A 26519-nucleotide genomic window follows, 5' to 3' on the forward strand; every position below is an offset into this window, starting at 1 on the left:
TCTTTTTTAGGTTCATAACTGTGAACATAAAATTGAATTTTTAATTTAATTTTAAAATTTAATTTAAGGAGCTCATGTCCATAGATTGAGGCATGGATATAAAGCATATTTAAAAGAGCTCAGTGTAACACAGTAAACAATTACTGATGTGATCTGGGGTAAGAGATGAAATCCTGATGCTGTGACACTGAAAGGAGTTTGGCCATGGACTGCAATTGGGCTGCCACTTCAAACTTTGAAAACACTCATGGCAGTTGAAAATGAGGATTCTTAGACATTTCGGGTCACACAGTAGAAAATACGCACCACTGTAATTTAGCTAACTCTGCGTAGTGCTAGGCACAGAGGGAGGTGTGATGGTAGGTTTTTCATGTTTCTTTCTTTTATGCTAGAGAGTGTGTCTCCATGTGTATGATCCCTGTGGTGGCTGTATTTCAGTTTGGAAAGAAGTAATCTCCTCTGTGATCAGATGTTTTAATGAACTAATTAGGGATCCTTTGGGACAAAGATTTTGTACATACAATTTTTAAGTTAAGCATTTATGTTGTGCAAGGCTTGAGGCTTTTCTCCACTGAGAAGTAAGAAAAGATCCCTTTTTAAAATTTGGGATTTTGGTGTGTGGTCTGGCAGCTGTGTAGGCTGGTATCAGCTCCAGGTAGCATACAGAGAAACATTTCCTCAAATGCAAAGGGCAGAATACTTTAAAAAAGGTATATGGAAGATGAACTAGCTGTATTTTAGCTCTGTGTCTACATCCTCAGGAAATGTGGGACAACAGGTGGTAGCGAGGACTCGGGTACCCATACATCTATCTCTGTATTTGCTTCAGACCAGCTCTAATCTGATGCCATGCACCAAACACACACCAGCACTCAAGTGCTGCTGATTTGCTACTGGAGAGTGCTTCCAAGACACTCCAAGAGATGAGTGGTGGTGATCACTCATGAGCACTCTCTGTGTCCAAATTGAAATGTGTAGAAGGACCACTGTGAACAAGTAACTATGAGACTCTTGGAGTCATAGGATAGTTTAGGTTGGAAAAGGCCTGTAAGATCAGAGTTCAATTGTTAACCTAACAGTGCCAAGTTCACCACTAAGCTGTGTCCCTAAGCACCACATCTGCTGGTGACTCAACCTCTTTACTGGGCAGCCTGGTCCAATGCCTGACAACCCTTTCTGTGACTTTTTATTTTTTTTCTCTTCATAATATCTGATCTAAAGCACCCCTGGCACAACTTGAGGCCTCTTTCTCTCGTCTTGTTACTTGGGGAGAGACTGACAGCCACTTCAATCTCCTTCCAGGTAGCTGTAAGAGATTGTGGTAAGGTCTCCGCTCAGCCTCCTTTTCTCCAGGCTAAACAGCCCCAGTTCCCTCAGTTATTCCTCATAAGACTTCTGCTGTTTTAAGCTTGAGCTGCACTTCTGTAGGTCCAAAGATTTTTTTTAACAGTTGTTTATCAAAAAAGCTTATTATGGACTGAAAATTAAAAATGCTACTTCTTTTCAGCAAAGTTTAATCAATTGGACAAAACTAAAATCAAGACTTTATGTTTACAACAGTTCAGTCACATGGAAAGATCTAAGCCCAGTCATTTTAAAGCCCAGTGATTTTTCCCCTTATTTCTTCTTTTCTTGTTTTTTCCCCTCTTTCATCTTCTTCCTTCTTTGTCCCTCTGCCCTCTTCCCTTTTTCGTTTCTTTCTTTGTCTCCCAGGGCAAAGCTAAAGAAAGATTCCTTTCTTCTTTTATCTGCTTCTTCTCACAAAATGTACCTTGTTTCTGATGCACATTGATGTAATAAAATCATTTTAACTAGTAACTTTGAAGATGAGTAACATGGTGATAATGTTGTGGTTTTTTTTTTTTTGTTTTGATTCCCTCCCCCCCCCCCCCCCCCCCCAATTAAAAGAAAGATTGCAGTATGACATGGATGGGGACACTGAATAAGGGATGTCTGGTCCTTCAGATATTATGTGATAAGAGGGTGTATAGGGTTGCTTAGAAGTAATGGTTAACATATCAGAGAGCTGTAGGAGCTGGAAGATAGTACTATAACATTTAGGAGCCTGAGGTTAAGTGGATTCTAGTCTTGGACACAAACCTGAAGCTCCCTCGCCCCCAGCCATCCATTCCCACTTTCAGCCTCCAATAGCTTGGGCGAATAAGCTAACATACCCAATGTGGCAGCTCCAGAGGAAAGTCTCGCTTCCCCTTCTCTCTCGCTCTCTGTGATTTTACCCACTTCACACTGGACAGGCTGCTTTGTGAGTTAATTTAATATGCTAACTTGACAGAAAAATCTATACAATGTTTGTGCATGGTGCTTTGGTTCCGCCTTTGCTAGGTTAGTTTTATGCAAGGTTGGGGAATGAAATCAGCTTTCAGAGGCAGCAGAAGATAAATTATAGGAGTAGTGGGTACTGCAGGCAGACTGGGGGCTTCTAGATTCGTCATTGTATTTTGTGGAACTGGACCCTTGCTTTTGTCTCTGCAGCTGCTTGTGGCACCATGTGTTGCATGATACCAATAAATTAATCCAAGTTAGAAGTGTTACCCATCTGCTTTGTATTGTAGCAGGTAGATGTGATCCCCTTTTCTCTGCATTGTGCCATGTGTGGTGGTAGTAGGCAAAGTTTTAAAACAATGTGTAAAGCAATACAAGGGAGAGGCAGACAGCTGCCACGAGACTGTAATAATGAGGAAGAGTACTTTCTGACTGCTGCAAATACAATTTATAATTGAATTTAAACTTCATAGAGGTAGAAAATTACATGTGCATCAAAAATTTCACTTTCTGTCCAGTTACCCTTCAAAAGCAGAAAAGTACCTTTTTTACCACTGAGATGCCTGCATTTCTGTGATGGATGTTTAGCTTTCATGTGTGTCTGTGTCAGGGTTTTGTTTGTTAGTTTGGTGGTGGTTTGTTTGCTGTTGTTGTTATTTGCTTTGTTTTGTTGTTTGTGGTTTTTTTTGCTCCCGAGAAACTATGAATCTCAGTATTTTTTGTAATTTTTCTTACATTCTTTGTAGAATAGAGCATCATACATGATTAAAAAAAATATAATTAGCCCCAGGCACATGGGTGTACTCATAATATTTTATGCACAGAAATTCCTACGTGTATATCCTCTACATTTTTTCTTGCACTTTAAAACTTTGTAACTCCATATTTCTTAGAACTTCTGTAATTTTATAGTGAAGTAAAATTTCTGTGAGAAGAACAGTTACCTTTCTTACATTGTCTTCTTTGGGAACATACTAGTTTGAGGGACACATTGATCAGATTATTCCAAAACCTGGCAGGAAAAGGCATGCCCTAAACCCAGAATTAATCAGTAACAAATGTCATCAGCGTGATCCTTCCTACTCTAGTCTTCTTGACTCTGGTCTCAGTATCAAGTCTGACTACATCTGAAGCATTTCTTTTCATTACAGCAGGCTCATTGCAAGGGGCAGAGGAAGATCCACAAGATCTCTTCATTGAGTAATTTAAACAAAAACACTCTTGCAGGAGGTAGCTGTCACCCTCCATGGTCCTGTGTAGGAAAGTCTGGATTAAGAGCTGGAGAGAGCAGTTGTGTGTCCTGTTTACACTTCTTTGCTTCCAAAAAATTGAAGTAAGCCTAAAGCAGCTCTTGTGATTCCTGTAAGGCTATGCAGGAATAAAAAAGAAGCCTAGAAACCACTTGGTTGATCCTGGGTTATTAACTCTTGTAACTGTGACTCAGAAATTTACGAGGGATTTGTGTGCACATTGTTCCAGGAGGGACAGGGATTTCCCTCCTTTCTAGCTTTTATTTTTGCACTTTAAATGTATGAAAGTTTTTGCCTTAGGGAGCCCTCTAAGCCTTTACTGCCTCCTGAATTTGGCAGTTGATTCTTTTGGTCAATGTCTCTAGGCATGTGCAGTGTGAAGCTTTGAAGTGGCTGCTGCCTGGCTGAAGGCTCTCTAGTGGCTGAGAGAAGGATAAAAAGTTGGTGCTTTTAACATTTTCTTTCTTTACAACATACAGATATTTTAATACAAGAATAAATAAACCACCTGATTTTTACTAAATACTCTAAAATTACCAAATTACATAGACTATCTTTTTTTGGTTTGGTTTTATTCTGAAACAATTGCTAAGGTCAGTGGTGGTGAAAATCACAAATATTTTTGCAGGAGTTTTAATATCTAGCATTAGGAAATGGTTAATGAATTTAAGAAGTTGAACATGACATCCCAGGGGAGATATTTGCTCACAGCCTATTGTTCTTAGATGATGCCTTATGGACGACTGACAAGTAAATGAAAAGGTAAGGAAAGATATTTGGGAAAACAACACAAGGTTTTGTATCCTTGTAATTCAGGTTCTACACAGTGTCTCCCAGTCCTATATTCAGCTCAGTGTGCAAGGATTTGCAAATTCTACGGCAGTTATATCCCAACAGCAAGCATGGGAAAACCCTCTCTGCCTTCACCTTTCCTAGCAAGGCTTTTAAGATGCTATCTCAGCACTGCTCACGTACTTCCCCCAAGCATAGTATATGTATAGGCCACCTTCTCCTGGCTATTCCTAACTCCTTCCGGTCTGGCTCACTTAAACAGAAATGTCTTGAGGGAATGGCTTAGAAGTTGGACAAATACATCAGGGAAAAGAAATTAATTTTAAAAAAATGAAACATCTTCACTGTGGCTGATGCAGGTCTTTCCATTTGGGTGAACCTTGCTGTGGCATAGAGCACCACACAGGTTAGTATTAACTAAAATTACTAGATTTACTATTGACGAAAATATCCAAAGTGGTTTTTAAAACAAGTACACACACATTGCAAATTTACCAGGCTGTTTCTGTTTGTCTGCTGCAGAGACCCAGGAAGCATGGAGTGCCATTTCAGCTGTAGTCTAGGGCGCAAACCCTGTGCAACAAAGGGGAGCAGGCCCCATGGTGTTCTGTAGAGGCACCAACATTGTTCAGACCTCAGTTTAATTTGAACCATTTGGTTCTGGGCTGAGTGAGACGGCTTGTTTGGGTTCTGGATCAAAGTTGTTTAATTAACCTTTACTAGTCCCTGATGTTCAAGTGTGAAACCTCATTTTGTAAGCCAAAGTATAATAACTGTCTTTGTTCTGGAGCCCCTATTACAAGAGGATTATGGACGTGCTGGAACGTGTCCAGAGAAGGGCCACAAGGACGGTCAGAAGGCTGGAGCACCTCTCCTATGAGGACAGACTGAAGGAGTTGGGGCTGTTCAGTCTGCAGAAGAGAAGGCTCCAAGGTGACCTTGTTGTGGCCTTCCAGTATCTGAAGAGGGCCTACAGGAAGGCTGGGGAGGAACTTCTTAGGATATCAGGTAGTGATAGAACTAGGGGGAATGGAACGAAGCTGGAGATGGGGAGATTCAGGCTGGACATGAGGAGGAAGTTCTTCACTGAGAGTGGTGAAGCCCTGGAATGGGTTGTCCAGGGAGGTGGTTGAGGCCCCGTCCCTGGAGGTGTTTAAGAGCAGGCTGGATGAGGCTCTGGTCAGCCTGATCTAGTGTGGGGTGTCCCTGCCCATGGCAGGGGGGTTGCAACTAGATGATCCTTGTGGTCCCTTCCAACCCTGACTGACTCTGACTTCTGTGCACTGTGGAAACTTTATCATTACTGTAAATGTAGTAGTAAGGGGTTTTGAAACTTCATTTATCTTAAATAATAGTGTAAATGACTTGGTTTTATTGGTGGTTTATTGTAATACCTTTTGTTCTGCTGCATAGACATTTATTCAGTTTCTCTTTGTACATAGCCATTTGTTGTACTAAAATTAAATGTTAGACCTCTATAAAAAGTTAAAGTCATTCTGTGCTGGAACCAGCAATTCTGTGACTCCCTTGATAAGCCAGCAACTTGCATCACTGTGAAATCTTTCCTCATTTTCCAGTTTAAACCAAGAAGAACTGACATTGACTGTTGATTTTATGAGTCCTTGTTACCTGTCCTTTAGCAAGCTGTGGTTAAGAGCTGCATACTAAACCTCAGTTACCTTATGGTGCAATCTGTATGAGCTGAATTCCCACTTCCACGGCTATGGGAGTGGAAACATGAGGCAGTGAAATAACCTCAGTCCTTCAAGGCACCTCCCAAGGTGACTGGCACAGGGTGCAGTGAGATCCAAAGGGTTCTTCGAATCTTCAGTAGGCACAAACCTTGGGAAACAAATGAGTATTGTTACAGTGACTACATCTTTCAGAATTTGTAATCCCTCTCTCTCTTTTTTTCCCCTTATAATAAAAGCAGCTTAAAAAAGAAGCTTTTGACACTTCTGACAGGCTTCCACATGATAATTAGTTAGTGGAAAGAAAGTATAGGTTGGCGAGATATTAGATATGAATGCTATGCAAGTTCATATGCGACGTTGCGTGGAAGGTGAAACTCTCTGAACAGTTGTGTAAAGCAGGGGGGTTAAAATGAAAATGGGTTACATCCATGTGAGATAATTCAAGAGAAGTTGGAGAAACCTACTGGCTCACTTCTCTTTCTGTATAACTTCTTTGTCTAGGTAAGAAATTCTTAATACAGTGTATTGTGGGTATATATATTGTAGTATATCATAGTATCAGTCAGGGTTGGAAGGGACCACAAGGATCATCTAGTTGCAACCCCCCTGCCATGGGCAGGGACACCCCACATTAGATCAGGCTGGCCAGAGCCTCATCCAGCCTGGTCTTAAACACCTCCAGGGACTGGGCCTCAACCACCTCCCTGGACAACCCATTCCAGGGTTTCACCACTCTCATGGTGAAGAACCTCCTCCTCCTCCTATAGTCCTAGAACTGTGTGTGCATTAGCTTCCAGTAATACCCAGTGTGTTTTTTATTCACTTTCAAACTAATTTTCTGGAATAAGAACTTTTTTTTTTCATTTCATATTCTGAGCATTACCCTTCTTGCCATTGCAAGGCAGGAATGAAGTAGAAGCTGGCATTTGTATTTTGTGTCGAGGAAGAGTAGGAATGGATAGAGGGAAGGAAAATGAAGTAAGGTATTGACACAACTATAGCATATAAGATTTTTGTGATTCCACAAGAAAGTGGATTATGAAGAGAGATGAATGAGATGGAAGATACAGGGTATTTAGTAACTCTGTGGGGTTTGTGGTCATCCCACTTAATTTGGGAAGTTACCTTCAGGAGGTCATAGCTAGTGGTGGCACCAGAATTTGGTTTAGTTAGTGGCAACTACCCATTCTCCTTGTGCTGTGTCTAACTGCATACTTTGAATATTGTACATCTTCTGGTTACTGTGCCTGTTAGGAGCCTAATTCCATAGTTTCCCCCTACACCCTGGATCTGAGCCTGTTCCCATGACAAACAGGGACCCAATCCTACCTGCTGAAGATTCCAGAGCTCCTGTCCTGGAAACACTGCCAGCTCTGTGCAGTAACTATGACTGGTGGAAGGCAGTCACTGCACACCCTGGTGCAGTTCACTGAGCTGACTGCATCCCTGCATGTACTGACTTGAGATGCGGGCAATCTCCTCTGTAAAGTTAGTAGCAGTGACAGCTGCCTACATTGCAGAGACTTGCCCGTTGGGAGGCAGTTGTGAAAGCAACAACACACTGGAGGCACCACATTCAGGCTGTGTATGGGTGACACCTAGACCCTTGGTCTTGGTATATGGATCCTACACACAGATGTGTTACCGGAGTCTGGTTCATAGGCAGTTTCAAAACACTCAGACCTTTTTCACAATAACATTGAGGGGGAAATGGTCTGTGCTGCCAGATTTTGAGCACTGTTTTCTTTGCAAATGTTTAGCACCCTTTTGGTTTCTTGAGAGAAGGCCTGGCTGAGTCCTGTGGGACTAAGCATATCAGGGGAACCTTTTCCCACCACACCACTGCTCTGTCCCATTTGCCAGGCTGCAATTCACTCAGAAATCACATTTTGTAGCAGAGATGTGAACTGTCAAAATAACTGATGATGTTTCTGCCGTGTGTGCTGTAGTCTCTTATAGTACCGATGTCAATCAGGCTTCACGTACATGCCTTGGGAGCACAGCTGGATGTCCTCTAGCCCTTTCCTCACTTGACTGTGTAGCCATTAGCCCTGCAAAACAGCTGAGGAGACCCTGACTGAGGACTGCAGGGATAGGACTGGGTAGATTTAACTATAGACACAGAATCACAAGAAAACATTGGGTTGGAAGAGACCTCAAAGATCATCCAGTCCAACCCTTGACCCAACACTGAAGGGTCAACACTAAACCATGTCCCTAAGCACCTGGTCCGCATGCTACTTAAACACCTCCAGGGGTGGTGACTCCACTACTGCCCTGGACAGACCATTCCAATCTTTGATAACCCTCTCTGTGAAGAAGTATTTCCTAGTATTCAATTTGAACCTTCCCTGTCACAGCTTGTAATCATTTCCTCTACTCCTGTGATTTGCACAGGGGACACCTTCCTCTAGATCAGGTTGATCAAAGCCCCATCCAGCCTGACTTTGAACACTTGTAATGATGGGGCATCTACAGCTTTTCTGGGCAATCTGTTCCAGTGCATCACCAGGCACTGAGCAGGTTGAAAAGGAGAATCCTTCAGAACCTGTACCATGAGTCCCTTGCAGAGTTTGTAAAGAAATGTAGATTTAGGTTTCATCTTTACTCTGCTGTATATAGTTGTCTATAAAACAAAACCTTTTCTTATCTTCTGGTACAGATCCACAGATCCTAATACACAATCCTTACTGGCAGTTGTTTCTGTTTATGAAGTAGCAAGGAGATAGAAAGTACCAACACTTCTGGAAAAATTAGGAAAATTATTAAGCTTTCCTTTTTAAGCTCTGGGAAGTTAGAAAATGTTAGAACTAAGGCTGTGGAATGAAGTTTAAAACACAACTGTTTTATTCATGCACTGCAAGATTTTTTTTATCTGCATCACCCCTGAGGAATTGTGCCTCATTCACTTCACAAACAGACTTTTCATGAGTCCAGTAAGCCCAGTAAATATATTTAATATAGGTTAGAAATCTAGTTAATATAAAGCCAGCAAATTTGATGGCAAATTGAAAAGCCATCAAAGTACAAAAGCCTGCAGTGTGCCCAGGCGGCCAGGAGGGCCAATGGCATCCTGGCCTGCATCAGGAACAGTGTGGCCAGCAGGAGCAGGGAGGTCATTCTGCCCCTGTACACTGCACTGGTTAGGCCACACCTCGAGTACTGTGTCCAGTTCTGGGCCCCTCACTTTAGGAAGGATGTTGACTTGCTGGAGCGTGTCCAGAGAAGGGCAACAAAGTTGGTGAGGGGCTTGGAATACAAGCCCTAATAGGAGAGACTGAGGGAGCTGGGGTTGCTTAGCCTGGAGAAGAGGAGACTCAGGAGAGACCTTATTGCTCTCTACAACTACCTGAAGGGGGGTTGTAGACAGGCAGAGGTTGGTCTCTTCTCCCAGGCAGCCAGCACCAGAACAAGAGGACACAGTCTCAGGCTGTGCCAGGGGAGGTTCAGGCTGGAGGTCAGGAGGAAGTTTTACACAGAGAGAGTGATTGGCCATTGGAATGGGCTGCCCGGGGAGGTGGTGGAGTCGCCATCACTGGAGGTGTTCGGGAGGAGACTTGACAGGGTGCTTGGTTGCATGGTTTAGTTGATTAGGTGGTGTTGGGTGATAGGTTGGACGCAATGATCTTGAAGGTCTCTTCCAACCTGGTTTATTCTATTCTATTCTAGTCTACTTGCAATGTAGTAAAATGTGTATATAAAAAATATATTTTTCTAGGAATAGTTTTCTAATGAATAGGGGAGTGGGGACTATCACACTGTAAATGACTGCTCAAGATGGGCTTTTCAGTAAAGTACTTGGGATTTGGCAGTTTTGTTTCTTTGTTCATTTTTGTGGTGGTGTGGTTTGGGTTCTTGTGTTTCTTGGGTTATTTTTTTGTTTGTATGTTGGGGTTTGTTTGTTTGTTTGTTTGTTTTAAACTCAATGGTGTGCCTAAGAAGTTGTCTTGTTTCTATTTAAAAATATGTGAACGGACCACAGGAGTGTTTGACTCCTTTGCCTTGGAGGCAGTCACTACTACAGTGGTTGCCTGTTGGGTTGAGTGTGACTGGAGATGCCTGAGCAGACAGATAATTTTTAATTTCTCTTCATCTTTTGACTTTGAAAATATGAGGAGCTTGATTTTGCTGAAGAGTCAATATTTAGACACCATTTGCTAGAAATAAAACATCTGAGTGTGATGATTTGAGTCACTGACCCAGGGAGGCTGTAGTTCTGGAGGTGACTTTTCTACCATGGAAAGAGCCTGATGTCTTGGGGTTTTCCAAAGTGGTGATGTTAAATATTTGGAATATGACCTTAAGATCTGTGTGTCTAAACATGAGATTATTATGCTTGTGTTTTTACATAACTACATATTGACATGCTGAAGTTTTTTTGTACAGACTTTACTCTTGTCTGTATTCTGCTAGTCTGAAGGGTATTTTGAAAAAAAAAAAACACATCTGTTTTCCTTGTCTGGCTTAAAAAATTGATGCACTGTGAGGAGATACTGCTTTTTGAACTATCACTTCAGTGCAGTAGGGAGAAATCAGTTTCAGCCTTTTTCCCACCTCTCATAAATCTAGTGATTTCCAAGGTCAGTATGTTGCTGAGTTTACTGCCCATGGAAGTCACTGCTCTGTGCAGTGCTGAGGAAGTTTTCTATACCAGCTGCTATTTTGGGAAAATCTTGTCACTGAAATAATTTCTACATACTTGGAGTGTACTAATCTGTTCTCAGGACTGCTTAAAAATATGTACTTGTTTGAATCATAATTAAAGAGTGTAATGTTTAAATGGTGGCCTGGCATGCTTTGAGTTTGATTTCTGAAGGTGCAGTTTACAAAATAACAAAACAAACCCAAACCAGGAGGTAAGTAAATAAATAAATTCCAGGTTCACAGATGAGAACCCTGAAAGTATTAAATTAGTTCAGTTCAGACACTGTGCTTGTCCTACTTTGTGTCTGTACTTAAGGGTGCAGAGGTCTGACTTGTGTGAGGTCCACTCACATCCAGAGCTAAGAAAGCATAATAGAACTTTGCTCTGCAGCTATATGGCCATATTACTCTTACAGGTTTGTCTTTGCTGGTAGGTTCTAACATCATGAAGGTTGAGCTCAGATGCTTGGTAATCAAGGAGCTACAAGAGCTTTATCAGCCAGGTTTTCTGCAGGCTTTGTTGGCACTAGTACTTCAGCTCAGTGCCCTTAGGAGTTGGCTTTTAGGAAAGGATTTGCTCTGCCCAGCCTTTGCCCTTCTAATCTCTCAGGTGAAACTCATACAGGAGAAGTACTGACTGCCGCCAGAAGCAAGTCAGTCCAGAAGGTCCTTGAGGGAGAAGAATGGTCATGAGCCAGGCTGTTCTTGGACCTTGTCCTGGGGCTCATTCCCAGCCAAGGGTGGATCAGGCATCTGCTGGCTTTGTCCCCTTTACTAAGGACTCTCTGTGTAGCCTTGGGGAGATATAAACTTCATTAGTTGATCAAAGCATGTTTGTAAACTTATTTAACAAACGTGAAAGCTATAAATTAGATTGTCTCCTACTTCATCTCTTCCTCCGTGAAAGCCTGTATTTCTTTTAAAAATAGGCCACAAGTGTATTGTTGTAGCATTGCCAAATGCTGTGGAGGATGGGGCAAGCCTTGGAGTACAGCTCCTTCACTCTCACAGGGTGGCAGGACCACACTTGCGTAATGTCCTGGGAATGGCATCACAGCTGGTTGAAATTTGTGACAATGCTACACACCCCACTGTGCTAAAAATAAGAATATGATCTCATGCTAGGGAATCCAGTTAGAAATAAAAAGAATGTAGAGGAGTTGAATTTTAAATAATATTGCATGTTATGTACGTTTCTCTGTTTCCTGAAACAAACCTGATTTAAACCCTCCCCCCCCGCCCCGAAGGATAGAGAATAGAAGGATTTTCTTCCTTCTTGGTATCCTACAAAGCCCTAAAGATGTCCTCTTCCTGGTTATTACCAGGACACCTATCAAATGCAGTGTCTCTTGCTGGCAAGGGCAGTTTGTATGTTCTGCATTATTGTCAATGCAGGTTTTTTTTTTCCTGGAGAGTGGCAATGTGTGATCTGAAGATTTTAGAAGAAAAAGCTATATAAACAGTAATTATATTATCATATTTGTAAAACTTAAAGGAAGACTTAACTGTAACTGAAGATGAACAATATTGGAAAAATTGCAGCCTGTCGTGGTCATCCTATGTGTTTTTTGAACTCTCCCATCCAAGCATGGCTGTTAGTTAATTAAAATACAGGCAAAAGTGAAAAAAATATGCAGGTTACTGTGAAAGACAGTACTTAAAAGATAAATTTTAAAAGAAGACTTAAAATAGTTTTATAAATTTGAAATAACTTTTCCTTTAAATATTAAGGTAGTGATTTGTCTTTGTGACAACCTGTAATGAAATCTAATGTTATACTGCATTAATTTTGGAAACTGAAATATTCACGAGCTACAGAGTTCTGAAGAAAAGTCAGACCACTGCTGGAAGTGAAGGTATTAGCTGACAACAAGTAACCACAGCTTGCAAAAGTGCTAAATCTTCTTTTGGCATCAATAAGCCCTTCTGCAGGTGCAGGGGGAATCTGTTCTTTATTTCTTTATCTTATTATGTCGCATAGTTTAAGTCTGCAGCAAACAATTTTAAAAGCTGATAGGTCTTTAAGAAATGCAAATGCAGAATGCCACGATTGAGCAGAGGCCAAGATTTCCCAGTTTTTAATTCTCAAAGGATACACTTATGTAATAAGACAGGACACAAATTGTTTGAAATCAATAACGATGGATTACTTGCTATTGATGTAGCCTCAGTTTTAGTAAATCTTTGATTTCTTAAATGGAAAAAAGTGTTTCGCTTGCTTATCTGTTTCTGAAGTTTAGTAGGGTTTGCAATTTGATTTTCAAAACCATATGCATATATTACTGTAATTTTCATTAAAATGCAGATGATAAGAAATTATGGGTAAAATCTTAGTGGTCCAAGTGCATTTCAGTTGCTGTTCTTATATCAGCTATGGAAGTTAGAAAGTGAAGAAGTGTGTGCTGATGTAAGTAGTTTCTTAAGTGTTTATTATACTGCTCTCTTTAATGTAACTTAATTGCAGATCACCCTGTGGCTGGTATGTCTTAGTGGTTTCTTGCTAGTTTTCTTCAGCTTTTCTCTAGAAAAATGACAAGTACATAAAAAGCAAGATAAAATAGAATTGGTTTATAATGCATTATCACAGGCTAACACCAGTAAAAAGATGTTTTAAATAACTTTTCTTGCCTTTAAATCTGTTTTGACTGCAAGTAAATGTAAATCCTTTGTCTTTGCTTGCATGTGGCTTAGTTGAAAAATACAGTAAAGACTTCACAATTTCTTTAAAGGTAGTGAAACCATACTGAAGTCTCCTGAGTACTATTCTAAAAAAATGCATGTGTGATGTTTATTTGCACTTGGTTTAAAACACATTTAGGAGAAGCAAATTTTGCATCTATGCGGGTTCTTTTTGTTTAACTGTACTAAACGGATTGAAGCTTGAGGAGGGTAGATTTAGACTAGATATTAGAAAGGAATTCTTTACAGTAAGGGTGGTGAGACACTGGAACAGGTTGCCCAAGGAAGTTGTGGATGCCCCCTCCTTGGAGTTGTTCAAAGTCAGGCTGGATGAAGTCTTGAGCAGTCTGGTCTAGTGGAGGGTGTCCCTGCCCATGGCATGGGTCTTGGAATTAGATGATCTTTAAAATAGCTTCCAATCCAGACCATTCTATGAATTGAAGAATTCTTATTAGCATACATCATGTGGTGAATTTGAATTCACCCCTTGCTAGTTTTCATAGGATCACTTGGAGGTTGAGTTGTAGCTGTGAAATAGGGATGAAAAGTTGTCATAAATGTTCTCCCATGTTTCACAATGTGCTTTTCTCTTGTTCTTAAGGGTATTATACAGTCACATCTTCAACACATCACCAAGAAGATAAGATGGAAAAACACAGCTCAGCTCTCCTGCCCAGACACACCTCAACTAGTTACCCTACCAGTTCCTTTCCTTACAAATTCATGTTAGACTGTATCTTCAGCTTCTTAAGTAGGCAGATCCCATGGTGTCACTTCTTTCAACCTACTATCCTTGCATTAATATTATGCTACAGGAGGTTGTTTTTACTCTTCTGGCTTTTTACGCAATACTGTTGTTTTGGGGTTTTTTTCATGGTGCAGCATAATGTGGAAGAATGATGGTTTGTTAAAGTGATTCTTCTAGATTTCTATGCCCAGCAGAGCCATTCCAGTAACGCTGAACTGTAAAGCACTTACACTGATAGACATCTTGGAAAAATTCCTTCAATTTATTGATGTGTCAAAAATTTTGTCCATCTTTCACTTAAGCACTGTTGGAGAAGATAATTTTTAACTGGTTAATTTCCAAGTAGAAATTAATCTATCAGCTGCTAGGGCAAAACCAGTAAGCTGCTGGTTACAGCTTGAGAGCTACAGATAGGTCAAGGGCACATGCTTATGATTTTGCTACAGTGATTGCTGACTAATTAGCCACAAGGAAATTTCTGAGAATATGCTGTTAAGATCATTTTATTCTCTTCCATTTTGTTAATGAATACAGTGCACCCAGCTGTGAGGCTCTGAGTGATGATCGCTATTATGGATTTATCCTTTCAAATTTTGTTTCTAATTTTAGGAAGTTATATTCCTTGACTTTAAGTGTCTAGTGGTAAAACTGTAAAAAGACAAGTTATTTCTCAGTGAACGCTGTGAAATACAGTAGTAAGATTTTATACATACTGAACTACAACAGCTATCTACCTTAGAGGAGGGAAAGTACTATCCACAAAAATAACTATCCTTCCATATATAGAAGATGAGTAAATATTTGGATTAGGATTCTTGTTTTTATTAGAATGGTTTAGAGTAGTGTGTTGCCACAAGATGATGCTTTACATTACTGTTCCTATGATCTCTTTTAGATCACCTATCTCTTGAGTTCCCAGTGCAGTCTAGAGTATGGCATTAGGTGGATGTGTGGGATAGAGTTGTCTTCCTGTTTCCTCCTACACATACATACCTTCTGAGGACATGGAAAAACTAATCTGGTCTGTTCAGATTACTTGCTGTGAGATGCACCTGATTGTACTGAACTAGGGCATCTCCTTGCAATGCTAATCACTCCTAAGTACATGTATTAGAATAGAGACTCAACTGAAAACTTGTCCTACCCATTCACAGACTATATGCATATATGTATGTATATATGTGTATACAAGTTTATAGAACAGGCATTCCTAATATACTGGGTTAAAGATCAGATGTGATTTCTTGTTCCTCACAATTGAAGTTTTCCAGATGAAAACCATCTGTAATGTTTACACATTTATCCTATTATATATATATTTTTTATAACAAAAGACAGCTAAACAATTTGACATAATACAAGCCATTCCTTTACTGTTCAGCTGGCAACCAGTTTTGATTTACAAAGCTTCAGGTAAAGGAGCATGTGTTTACACTTTTAACTGTAATTAAAAATTTCTGTCTGTCTTTTCCCTGACAACACAAAATAACAAGATTACTATAACATTATTTTGGGCTTTAAATCCACTTGCTTTTCCCAAGTGGAAGGCTCTAATCTGGTCAAATCAGGGTCTAGCAGAGCAGTCCAGTATGTACCAGACTTTATGATAAGCTGTTGCCCATATGTGTTGCCATTATCCCCAGGAGACAAGCCTGAAAAACTGCTGCAGTGTTTCAGGTGCCGTACAATGTTTTGCATTAGAAGAGTGGATGGAGGAAAGATACGTAGTCTGAAATACCAGCGACACTAATCTTGTAAACAAAGGAGCTTGGCTTGGCATTGTCAAAGGAAACTAAACCTGCTGGTTTGTTTTCCTATTGTTCTCTTGCTCAGCGTCTTTCAGTCTGCAAAGGACTTACTGACGTTAAGCCACTGAAATTGGTACAAGGAGACTATGTGGTACTGGTCTAGCAGTGGTGTGGTTGTCTCTTCCTAGCTCCTTTTTCTCTCTGTTGCTGTCAGTTCAGATTGTATCTGTTGAATAGGTTCTCTGGCTGACTTCTGTGCCCCACACTCAAAAATGCATGAAATGAACCAAAAAGGGAGGACATGAGTTTGAAGACATAGGAGAGAGGCTTGCCATAGAGGGATGTTTTTCTGCACTGTTAGAGTTTCAAGCTAAACAGATGGCATTTAGAGAGGTGAAGTGAAGGGGTCATTTGAAAGTTAGTGGTAGTGTGACTCCTTAGGAGCTTGAAGGAAACAGTTAACTTGCATGTGATCTCAGTGATGGTATGGGCAGGAGAAGAGGGGGTTCCAAATGTGTACCAAGTGACAGGGGCCACATCTAACAGTTTTGCAGAGTTAGTGAAGCCTGAAAAAATGTGAATCTTTATAGGTGGCAAAATGCTTCTGGAACTGTATGTAGCATGCTCAGTGTTCTCACCTGCTTGCATGTTTCACCAGGCTTTAGTAGCAGTCCTGAAGTTCATAGCAATTTCCATGGAATGTAAGTACTTGTACCAATTAATTTCTGAAATGTGGAGCATGATGTACTTACCAATAACTCTCAGTGACTGAAAGTATTCCTACCAGTTAAGTTCAATTCAGGCTTGTTGGCACAAACTGTATCTTTATGGTAGAAGGATATCCGTGTGCCGGTAATGCCTTTTTACCGCCATCCTTTGCTGTGTGTTCTGTCTTCTGGATTATCTTTAATTTTTGCCAGAGATTTTAAAAAATTTTCTAATATTCTACAGGGTGACTAAATTCACGGGCAAGTCTGGTGAAGACTTTAAGATGCTGCTTTAAAAATGTCTTATAATACCGTATAGCCACAAGACTCCCATTGTGCTGGGTACTTGGCAAAAATATAATGCACAGAGTATATCCTGAAAACTTTTGAAGTACTTTGTGTACAATTCAATCCTGTTAATCCTGTTAATTGGCTCCAAGGAAACCATGTAGATTGCCAGTCTTTTTAGAACCTCATCTTAATCAGCTGCTATTTTCTGAGCTGGGCAAGACGGCCTCAAAACTAATGTCTGCATAAGGCAAAGGTGGAATATCTTTAGTGAAGTAGTTCTCCCTGGGGGGGAAATGCCAAGTCTGTTTTAATTCAAATTATTTCCTACATTATTAATGTAGAGTTCAGATTTAGGTATTCCAGCAGGTAAAAATCTATTAAAAAAATAGCATGCATTTTAATATGCTTCCTTCTAACTAATAGCATAAATATGTAATTTTGCTTTAGCCAATATATAATGAAATAATATTGAAATCATTGTTGTACGCAGCATACACATCCTGTTGTTGGCTTTGCTTCAGATGTTTCTTCACATTTGGCTAAGTTCAAGTAATAAATTGCTGAAAAACTGGAAGATGCTTTGGAACCAGATTAATCATCTGACTCAGTATTGTTTTTTACTTTGCTCCAAGAAATCTGTCCAATCTATGAGATCATGGATTAGCTGGTTGGAAAATTTAAAGAGAGGGATGAAGTACATTCTCTCCTTTTTTTTTTTTCCCCCGTCTTCTCTTTGAAACCTGCAGAATCTCAGCAATATAAGTGACAAATTACTTTTCTTTCCAACCTTTACCACAAATATTTATTATGATGAAAATTCAAGCATCCAAATGGGTACCTCCTCATTTTATCTAATTTTGAACAGTGTAGGTGGCATTTATCTCATGAGGTGTAGATTTACATATTTGAGACAGTGATGTAGACTTGCATTATAGTCCATGAAAAGAAATGAACATTTGTAGAGAGTGATTCACTTCAGATTTCTAAAAACTGGTTGCCTAAATTCAATTTTAAAAGTCCATGTTCATCCAATTGATGAAAAAGAAGCAATGTGTAATTCTGACATGCTGTTAATGCTGCCCATGTCGGTGATACCATCTCTGTCTGGTGGTGGTAGTGACCATTAAATAGATCTAGCACTCCAAGGCAAATTGTTTGGATTTGTAGTCAGTTTCACATGCCTGTCAAAAAGGTGAATCTCTGGTGGATCTCAGCTGGATTGCAGAGAGATGACCAAATCTAAGTATATTAACACTATTAAAGAGTTTTTCAAGTTACAAAAAGAAACAGGTATTGACATAATGATGTTCTTACTATATTGTACCACTGCAGTAAGGTTTGTCTACTGTTACTGCTTTTGAGTTCCTGGGGTTCATTTAAAGTGTTTTGAGGAACTTTGTATTGTAGCTATAAAGCTCTTTGCTCTCATTTGCTGTAATTCTACAGTCAAGGCATACTTGTAACCCAGCTGCTGTGGGAAGGGCATGTATAGATTCTGTGAGGGAAAACTTAACCCCAGGCACAGCAGTTGGTGGCCTTTTGGTGCTCCACAGCCAGCTTCCTCCAAACCCTCTGTGCTCCACTCTCAGCCCACTCTGCAAGTTCTTGAAGATAAGCTTTATCCATGAGAAAACATGGAACTAGGTGCTATAAAATGTATAGTCTCTTTAAATTTAATATTGGCTTGGGAACAATAATAATAAGGTGGCTCTACTCTGAGTCAAAATTGCTATACAAGTGTGTGCTGAAAATTTGCTTGCAAATGTCCTTTGCTGTGTGAATGAGCTGTAAACTGCAGACACAGATCACAAGTCTGGTTAACAATACAATTGGTTTTGCTCTTGTATGCAGAGTAGATGACATCTGTAGTGACTTTTTTATGGTTGCTTGGTTAGTTTATATCATGAATCATTTTATTCTCTGACACCATACCACTTTGCTCGTTTGCCTGTGCTGAAGTTGCAACTTTATTGCTCAACATACTTGGATGTAATAATCTCAACAGCAAGAACATTCTATCCTCTACTTGCATAACAAACAGGTTATGCTTATTTTATAATGGAACTTTGTATTCTTTAGAAAACATAGTTTAATTCTATTCTGTCTCTTTTCTAGTTTGCCTGCATATGCATGCAAAGGGAAAGCAAAGTTAAGTATGACTGGACTCTAAGAAACCTCTTTACTTTCACTTACTGAAAGTTGTTACAAATTTAATTCTTTTCTGCAACCTTGAAAAGAGACCACATCCAGTGGGGTAACCATCATAAAAAAAAAAGCAAATTGTAGGCTGCAGCACAGATGAAGGTTACATTTCTAAGGGCCAGGAAGAAAACAAAGATGCAGGGGGAAGGGACAGCCATGCTGTCCAGAGGAAGGGTATATTGATGCCTGTTGGTCAGTGTGTATGTGAGGGGAAGTACCACAGTGGCAGCTGGGAGAAGGTGGGAGGAGATACAGAGACGTGCATCTTGATAGTTAGTGGGAGTGATTTCTTACAGGAAATAAGCCAGTGCCACTGATTTACTACTCGAAGATTTACATTTGGGCAAAATGACCATTTCTATGCACTTAACAACTAATGAAATTGATACTTTAATGAAGATGTGTTCTTTTTCAAAAAGGGCTAGATCATTTTAACACCAGCCAATTTCTCCCTGGATTTCCTTCTCTGCCCTGAATCTGGGAACTGCCTAGTTCTTGTTGACTGAATTCAGAAGAAAACTATGCCATGTCATATTGAATTTGGCAGAATGACTAAACTTTGAGTTTGGTTTGTATTGGTTAAATCAAGCTTTTGATTTGGTTGCCTATTGTCCAGTATGCTAATCCATGTTATTTCCAGCTGAGTTAAAGTGTAAAGTCGTTAGAGCAGCGTGGGCCTTTTGTTTGTACAAGGAAAGGTTAAGTTCTGCAGGCAGCTCATACTGCTGCCAGCGGGGCTGCAAATCTGAATTCGGGGGTTAATTACCTTTAACAGCTGCAGGACAGAGTCCTATGATGAGCCCAAGTCTGATTAGGTTGAGATTTGGAAAGCTTTGTCACAGGGAAAGTTTTGGACCATTTTTCAGGAATTTGAGTTCTGTTTTAGTTTGTTCAAAACTGGATACTTAGACTACCATGATGTTCAGCCTAATAATATCCTAATGTTGGTAATTTAAATATGCTGTGGAAATCCTATAACAGAATTAACAAGCATTTTAAAGTATATTAGCCTGTAGCTATTTAAAGACTGTCAATATTGTTACAGTCTTTGTTCCTGAGTTGCTTGTATTTTAGCTTTTGGTAACCACAGATAGCTGTTGAGGGTGTAAGGGGTAGGGAAGCCAAAACTCAGTTTACAAACAGATTTCTAAACCAGTTTATATTGGGGTAGTGTTGAGAGCAATAGGGTTTTTTTTAAATTAGTATTATTTTCAATACAATTTCTACCCAGACCATTCTGATTAAATGATTGCATGTATTAACACTTTTGGACATGCTTTTAAGTGCACTCAGAAGCTGTTGTTTTCCTGTTTGAAACACTTGATTTGTTTTAAAATTCAATGCTGGTTATTACACACAAGTAATTTAACTGTCATTTTACACCCTTGCACAAAAGAAGTGGAAAACTGGTTTGGAATGGAGGAGAATTAAATACACAAGAAATGAAAACAAATACCAGATTCTTCACAATGAGACATTTGCTTTAACAAAAGAAATACGTGCTATGGGCACACATTAGGAATGATGGAGAAATAGGTATGATTGTAAGTAGTAGCATAAATATCCATTTTTGCTGAAGTCTAACTTTAATAAAAGCTTTCTAATGCAAACTCTAATCCGATCATCACTTGACATTACTTACAATCATCCAGTAACTTCATACCCAATCTTTTTTAATGTTTCAGATCCACCTACTTAAATAAACCCTTGCCATTCTCTTTTAAAAACAGCACTTTTCCCCCTCTAATACTGACTTTGGCATCTTTGCATATCTTTTGTATTCCTTTCTTCTTCTTTTTCCTAACTTAGTGTTGTTAAGTAATGGCAATGTTTCTGTGTGTAGGAATCGCAGTGGAGTTAAAGTTCTCATTAGGAAAAATGTTCTTATTATTAGTTTTGGGTGGAAAGAATGAGTAGTCCTCATCAGGGAGTTGCAGCCTTTAAGCTTCTGTGGTTTCTTTCCAAATAATGAGTGAGTTGTATGCAAAATAATAACACTTTTAGATTTTGCAGGCTAAGAGTACAATTACTGAGTAATTCTGAATTTATCTAATGTTTCTATTTCAGTCTGAGGGAATGTTCTCATAAAGCTGCTGGTATAAATTAGGAGTTAGCAGATGGGGTTAATATCTGTTTTTCAGTCTGTGGGCAATAGCTAGAAAAATTGTAAGCCAATCTGTTGTTTATATATGTCTAATGTGTACATGCTATCACATATGTGATAAAGAAAAATCTGGAAAGGTGTACAGTGTGTCATAAAGTACAGCTTTCTTCATGAATGTCTGCCAGGGCTGGAAATGCGTTTCAAGCAGAACAGTGAAGGATGATGGTTGATCATTCTCGTTCAGATGTGTAGATAATTGATTTTGGAGCCAAATTAACAATACGTAGCCCTGAAGCCAACCTCATCATCACATCTTACTTAAGTGCTACTCCTTTTTATTGATCCATTTATTTTATTTTCATCTCTTCCTTTTTGTCACTTAAGAAAACTTTCTTCCTCAAGAGATCATCAGGTCTGAGGAAAGCCTTCGTTTTAACTACAGCCAGTTACATAAGATATTCCTTAATGGTTAAACATTGTTGATAATGTGTCTTTTTCTGCTGTTTTACTTAGATGACAGTGCCTCTGCTGCAAGCAGTATGGAGGTAACAGATCGTATTGCCTCTCTGGAGCAACGTGTTCAGATGCAGGAAGATGACATCCAGCTGCTCAAGTCTGCCCTTGCCGACGTGGTTCGACGCTTGAATATTACAGAGGAACAGCAGGCCATGCAGAACAAGAAAGGACCTACCAAAGGTTTGCATTTCAGATATATGTAAAACAGGCAGTGTAATTCAATGAATATTTTTCATGTATTAACACAGATTATTCTTTAGATCTTCGATATACTCAAAATCAACAAATCAAGCCCAAAATAAAATGCACTGAAAATTTAACCTGTTGGAGAGAACACATAAAAATCCAAGTGCGAGCTTTCTGCAGTTCCCATGAACCAGAAAACCATTTGCACATTCTTAATGTTATATCCACTGTTCACATTTAAACTTGGCTACTATTTCCTGATTTTGGTCAAGATTATTTTCTAAACTCTTTAGGAATACTTTCCCCCACTCCTGCCATATAAATAACTAAATTTAATTAAAATATAATTTTAACTAAATTAAAAATATCTTCATTGTTTTTGGATGATGCAGAGCTCTGAGCTAGCACAGAGGTGACACAACCAGTGAGATGGTGCAACATTAGTTGCTCAACTACAAAGGAAAAGTAGAGCTGTAGTGGGTGCCTTGTTTCAGAGCTAGTGAGGTGGTGGGTAGGAGAGGCACTGCCACCTGGCACTGTGCTGTGCCCATGTGCTGCAGCATGCTCTCTTGTGACTCCTGCTCTGCAGGAATGGATTTATCTGTACACAAATCAGAAAGGCTGGAATTGAACATCCAGCACTTTGCAGTAGCAAAGGGTGATTAGAACCCAACCAGTGTGAGTTACTGTAGTCTGTCAGACAACAAAAGCCTGAGAAACTGCCGTGGCAGAAATGCACAAACCATTTTTCAGTGTTCTAGGAGGAAGAGTGGCAATCTAGATGTAGAAAGTGTAGCTGACCTTATAGGCTCTCTGTTGTCTAAATTAAGGAATTGTTTCTTTTGGGGTCTTGATATCTATTAATATAAATAATTTTAAACTTAATTAACATGTTTTTGTTTATATATGTGATTATGCAACAGATACTTCTAGGCATTGATTTAACAGAATAGGTAGGGAACCACTGAATGGATTTACTGAACTGAAATGTTGTGTTTATTATAATGTTTTGTGTCTGGAGATAAGGAAGGGTGAAAGGGCCAGAATTACAGAGGCAGATAAATTGAGCATATATTGTGCTTGCTGTTGGACAGAATAAGCTGTTAAATATTTGGTTTAGCCTGTTTGCAAATAAAAAATAATTTAAAAAAAATAAAATATCAGATAAGTTAAAAGCTACTAAAGATAGCCTCCACTGTGATAAAATGTTCCTCCAAATCTGGTTATACAAGGGATTAAGAGATAATAGATATTATCTGATGTGTGGGGGAAATAAAGTCTAGTAATTACTACTGAGTTGTAACCAAATCAGTTCTTCTTACCTGCTGGCTTTCCTTAGCAAAATACAGACCAGATTGTCATGTGTTCTATGAGTAGATTTGAACTCTAAATTAGGAGATACTTGGTTGTTGCAGATCATTGTACGTTATAGAAAAGTTGCTGTAAGCATATCCCTCTGTCTTCTATAGCTTTTTTTTTTGTCTTTGACTCTTTTGTTTGTTCGTGGTTTTTTTGGTGTGTTTGCTTGCCTGTAAATGCATATATTAAATGGATACTTCTTGATGTATGTGTGAAATAACAGTGTAAGAAATTTTACTGTGATAATGCAAATGGTGGACTACAAATGCCAACTGGTTTTCCATTACCAATTACTGAAATGCAACCTGCTAATTGCCATCTGTTTTCTGGAGATAATTGCTACTGTAACAATTTATGCAAAGAACTTTAATTTTACTATATATCAATTGTGTCATTAGTGTATGGTCAGCCTTATTGAACATACTCTATGTCATGAAACAGAATCTGAGATACCCTTATCATTTGTTTCTTCCAGCTGTTTTGTCAAATGTGATACACTTCATTTGATGGCCTGTTTTGCCTATAGTAGACACTACTACTTTATAATGAATTACATTCAATTACTTAGTGTAAGATTAAGTTGAATTTCAGGATTTTCTTAGACATAGGTGAAACTGGAGTAGTGATATCTTGTGTTTTACCACTTGGGCTGCATGGATTCAGTCTGCTTTATTTCTATTTATCATTTAATGACTATTTCCACATTTGGGATTGTAAAAAGTGGAATTTGGTCTCACAAGGTGTCACAAAAATCTTGTCCATGCAAGCTGAGGTTTGAAGCATATTGTATGCTTTCATTTGATCTATAGATGAAGTAGATCCAGATTAAAAGTGTGTGTGTCAGGGGGAGGTTTGTGCTTTTGGAAAAAGAAGATCCCCTACGTGCTGTTTGAAGTCTGGAACAAGAAGCTTTGTGGGGCAGGAGACTACATTTTTTTAGATCTTTAGCTGATTTAAAGATTTCAATTTCAGGCATTCAAGACTATAATGGAAAAAACTTAAGCTTGTTTTCAGTTTTTGTGTGTGTTCTTAGTCCAGAGTTGAGCTAGACAGCTGAAAAGCAGCATACATCATGAGAAGTGAGCTTTATATCTTATCCATTTGTAGAGCTCACTCACTGGTTGGGGTTTGGTTTGTTGTTTTGGGGGTGGTGTTTTTGTTTCTTGGTCATCTCCCCCTTCCATATTTAATTCAGCTACAGGTGGAGTTCAGTATGGCTTCCTCTCTTTGTTTTACTTGTGTTTGTTGTTGTTTCCTGTTGCAATTATTGGTTTGTTTATAAACTTAACAGCCCTATTAATTCGTAGATCAGAGTATGATTAAAAAAGCTGCTGCTGAGGCTGATAAACATGTCAGTCCTTCTATCACAGGTAAGATCTTGAAGCAACAGAACTTCTACTAAAGCAATAATACCAGTGCATTTGAATTACTGACTTCTAACAGCAATTACATGTTTGGGATTGTTTGACTGCTATGCCAGTTACCACTGGTGTGAACTAGCTGTTGTAAATTAAATAGCACCACAGTAAACAGTGGATTAATTGAATCATACAGAGTTTTAATGTGTGTGGTGTAAGCATGGTGTTGCTTTGTAGAGTAGCCTACCATAGGCCTAGATCTTTAAATCTGTGGTTCCAGAAGTGTGGATTCTGGCTTGGTGGTGGATTTGCACTGAAACCTTGGTTAAAAGTTGCAGAGTTTACTTCAGGCTGCTGCTAGTTTCAGTTTCATAAAGTTAATAGAGTAAACAGACTCCAGATAGTTTACTCCAGCTACTTTTTAATACACATTTTAAAATATATATAAAGGAGGAAAATATTTTAATCATTTGTTTATTTAACTTTAATTGTTGCTCTAATTTGTGATCTCAAAGCCTCATTAAAGTTTTATGAGCCACAGAAACTTTGTCAGGAAACAAGTCCACAAATGCTCAACTGTGTAGCTATCTGTGATTCTGTGGTATGCAACAGAATCAGTTTTAGACATAGAGATTAATTACAGCATTGCAGCAATTAGTCAGGAAAGAAGCATCCAGCACAAAACTGCAGAAACAATTGAATTTGGAATAATGAATACTGTAGAAGTAAATAGGATCATGATGTTTGAATCCCTTAAAAAAGAATTAAAAAATTTAAAATGAGGCATGAGAAGCCAAAGTAAAGTAAAATTTAGATGTTTTGTATAAGCTCTGAAGACACCATTAGCCTGTTAAAATAGATCATGAAGGCCAGGGCTGGAAGGCACTATGAATACATTCAAGTCTTGTTAAGTCTTTCATTAAAGCTTGTAAAATCAGATGTTTTGCTCCCCCTGAACTTCGTAGTAATGATAGGGCTCACCCTATCAATTTTCTGTGGTTATAGGATCTCAGATGCTCAGTGAGCCTGGAGAAATTTACTTTTCTTTGTTGATGTAGCTTTACGTCATCCTTCAGTGTTCTAAGCCAAATAAGTCTCATTCTTTCAGTATTTCCTTATAGGTTGTTTTATAAATTAATAATCTCTGAATAAATGATGAATGCATGATAAATACATGTATATTTCAACAAAGTTTCAAGACAAACTTTGTCTTGCATTTGCAAGTAGATTGTACTTACTGATATAATTTTCTTAAGGCATAAATAGGCTCTCAGTCTTCTCTTGTTCAATATATGAAAACTTCAGGTGAAGGAGGTGCTTGCCCTCAGCACTACAGCTGCATGTTAACGTAGCCTAGGACTGTATACAATTAATAATGTTTCCATTTAGCCTTTTACATTATTTATCCTCAACAGTCTTTATTTGAAAACCATTTCATAAGTATTCTCTCTGACATCCTCTCCAAATTCAGTGAAATTTTATCTTATGCTTCTTAGATGACTTGTGACTCCTTCCTTCTCTCAGGTGGTGTTTTTCTGAGCCCAGAGTCTTTGCAAAGCTGCCTTGTGATACAATGTTCTGTCAAATTTCAAGTGACTTAAGCTTTTTTCCCTGCTTTAGAGAGAGCACTAGTCATGTTTGTGTCTGTGTTTTCAGGCTGTGGTCCACTCTATTTTTCAAACACTCACTGCTTGCAGTTTAATCACTGTTTGTTTTTGCAACTAATTTCTAATGTACTTGAATGGGGCTTTTCTGTTATCCTAATATTAGTTACAGGTATGACATGGATATCCTTGTTTGAGCTGAATATTTGATGAGAACAACACAGATAGATAATGTCAGTTCATTAAGCCCACAGTTCTGCTGATTTCAATTTATTTTAGTAAATAAAGAGTAAAATTCCTTTCTGTCAAACAAACCCACATTACTTGAAAGAAGACCTTTTAAGGGAATAGTGA

The 26519-nt window shown here is 38.9% G+C and overlaps 1 protein-coding gene across 11 annotated transcripts in view; it reads left to right on the plus strand.

The window, feature by feature from the left end:
• Positions 1–26519, plus strand: part of EML1 (EMAP like 1) — a 126699-nt gene that overhangs the window by 50560 nt on the left and 49620 nt on the right. For 6 of the 11 annotated variants that reach the window (XM_068160108.1, XM_068160101.1, XM_068160104.1 and 3 more), the window contains exons 2-3: positions 21656–21838; positions 24511–24573. In XM_068160108.1, coding sequence (XP_068016209.1) covers positions 21656–21838; positions 24511–24573 — 246 coding nt within the window. The remainder of the gene's footprint in view (positions 1–21655; positions 21839–24510; positions 24574–26519) is intronic. The other 5 variants (XM_068160107.1, XM_068160110.1, XM_068160109.1 and 2 more) reach the window with 1 other exon arrangement.

Source organism: Melanerpes formicivorus, unplaced genomic scaffold (assembly GCF_026170545.1).
Source record: "Melanerpes formicivorus ecotype bairdi unplaced genomic scaffold, bMelFor1.0.p_v2 SCAF_48, whole genome shotgun sequence".
Lineage (NCBI taxonomy): Eukaryota > Metazoa > Chordata > Aves > Piciformes > Picidae > Melanerpes > Melanerpes formicivorus.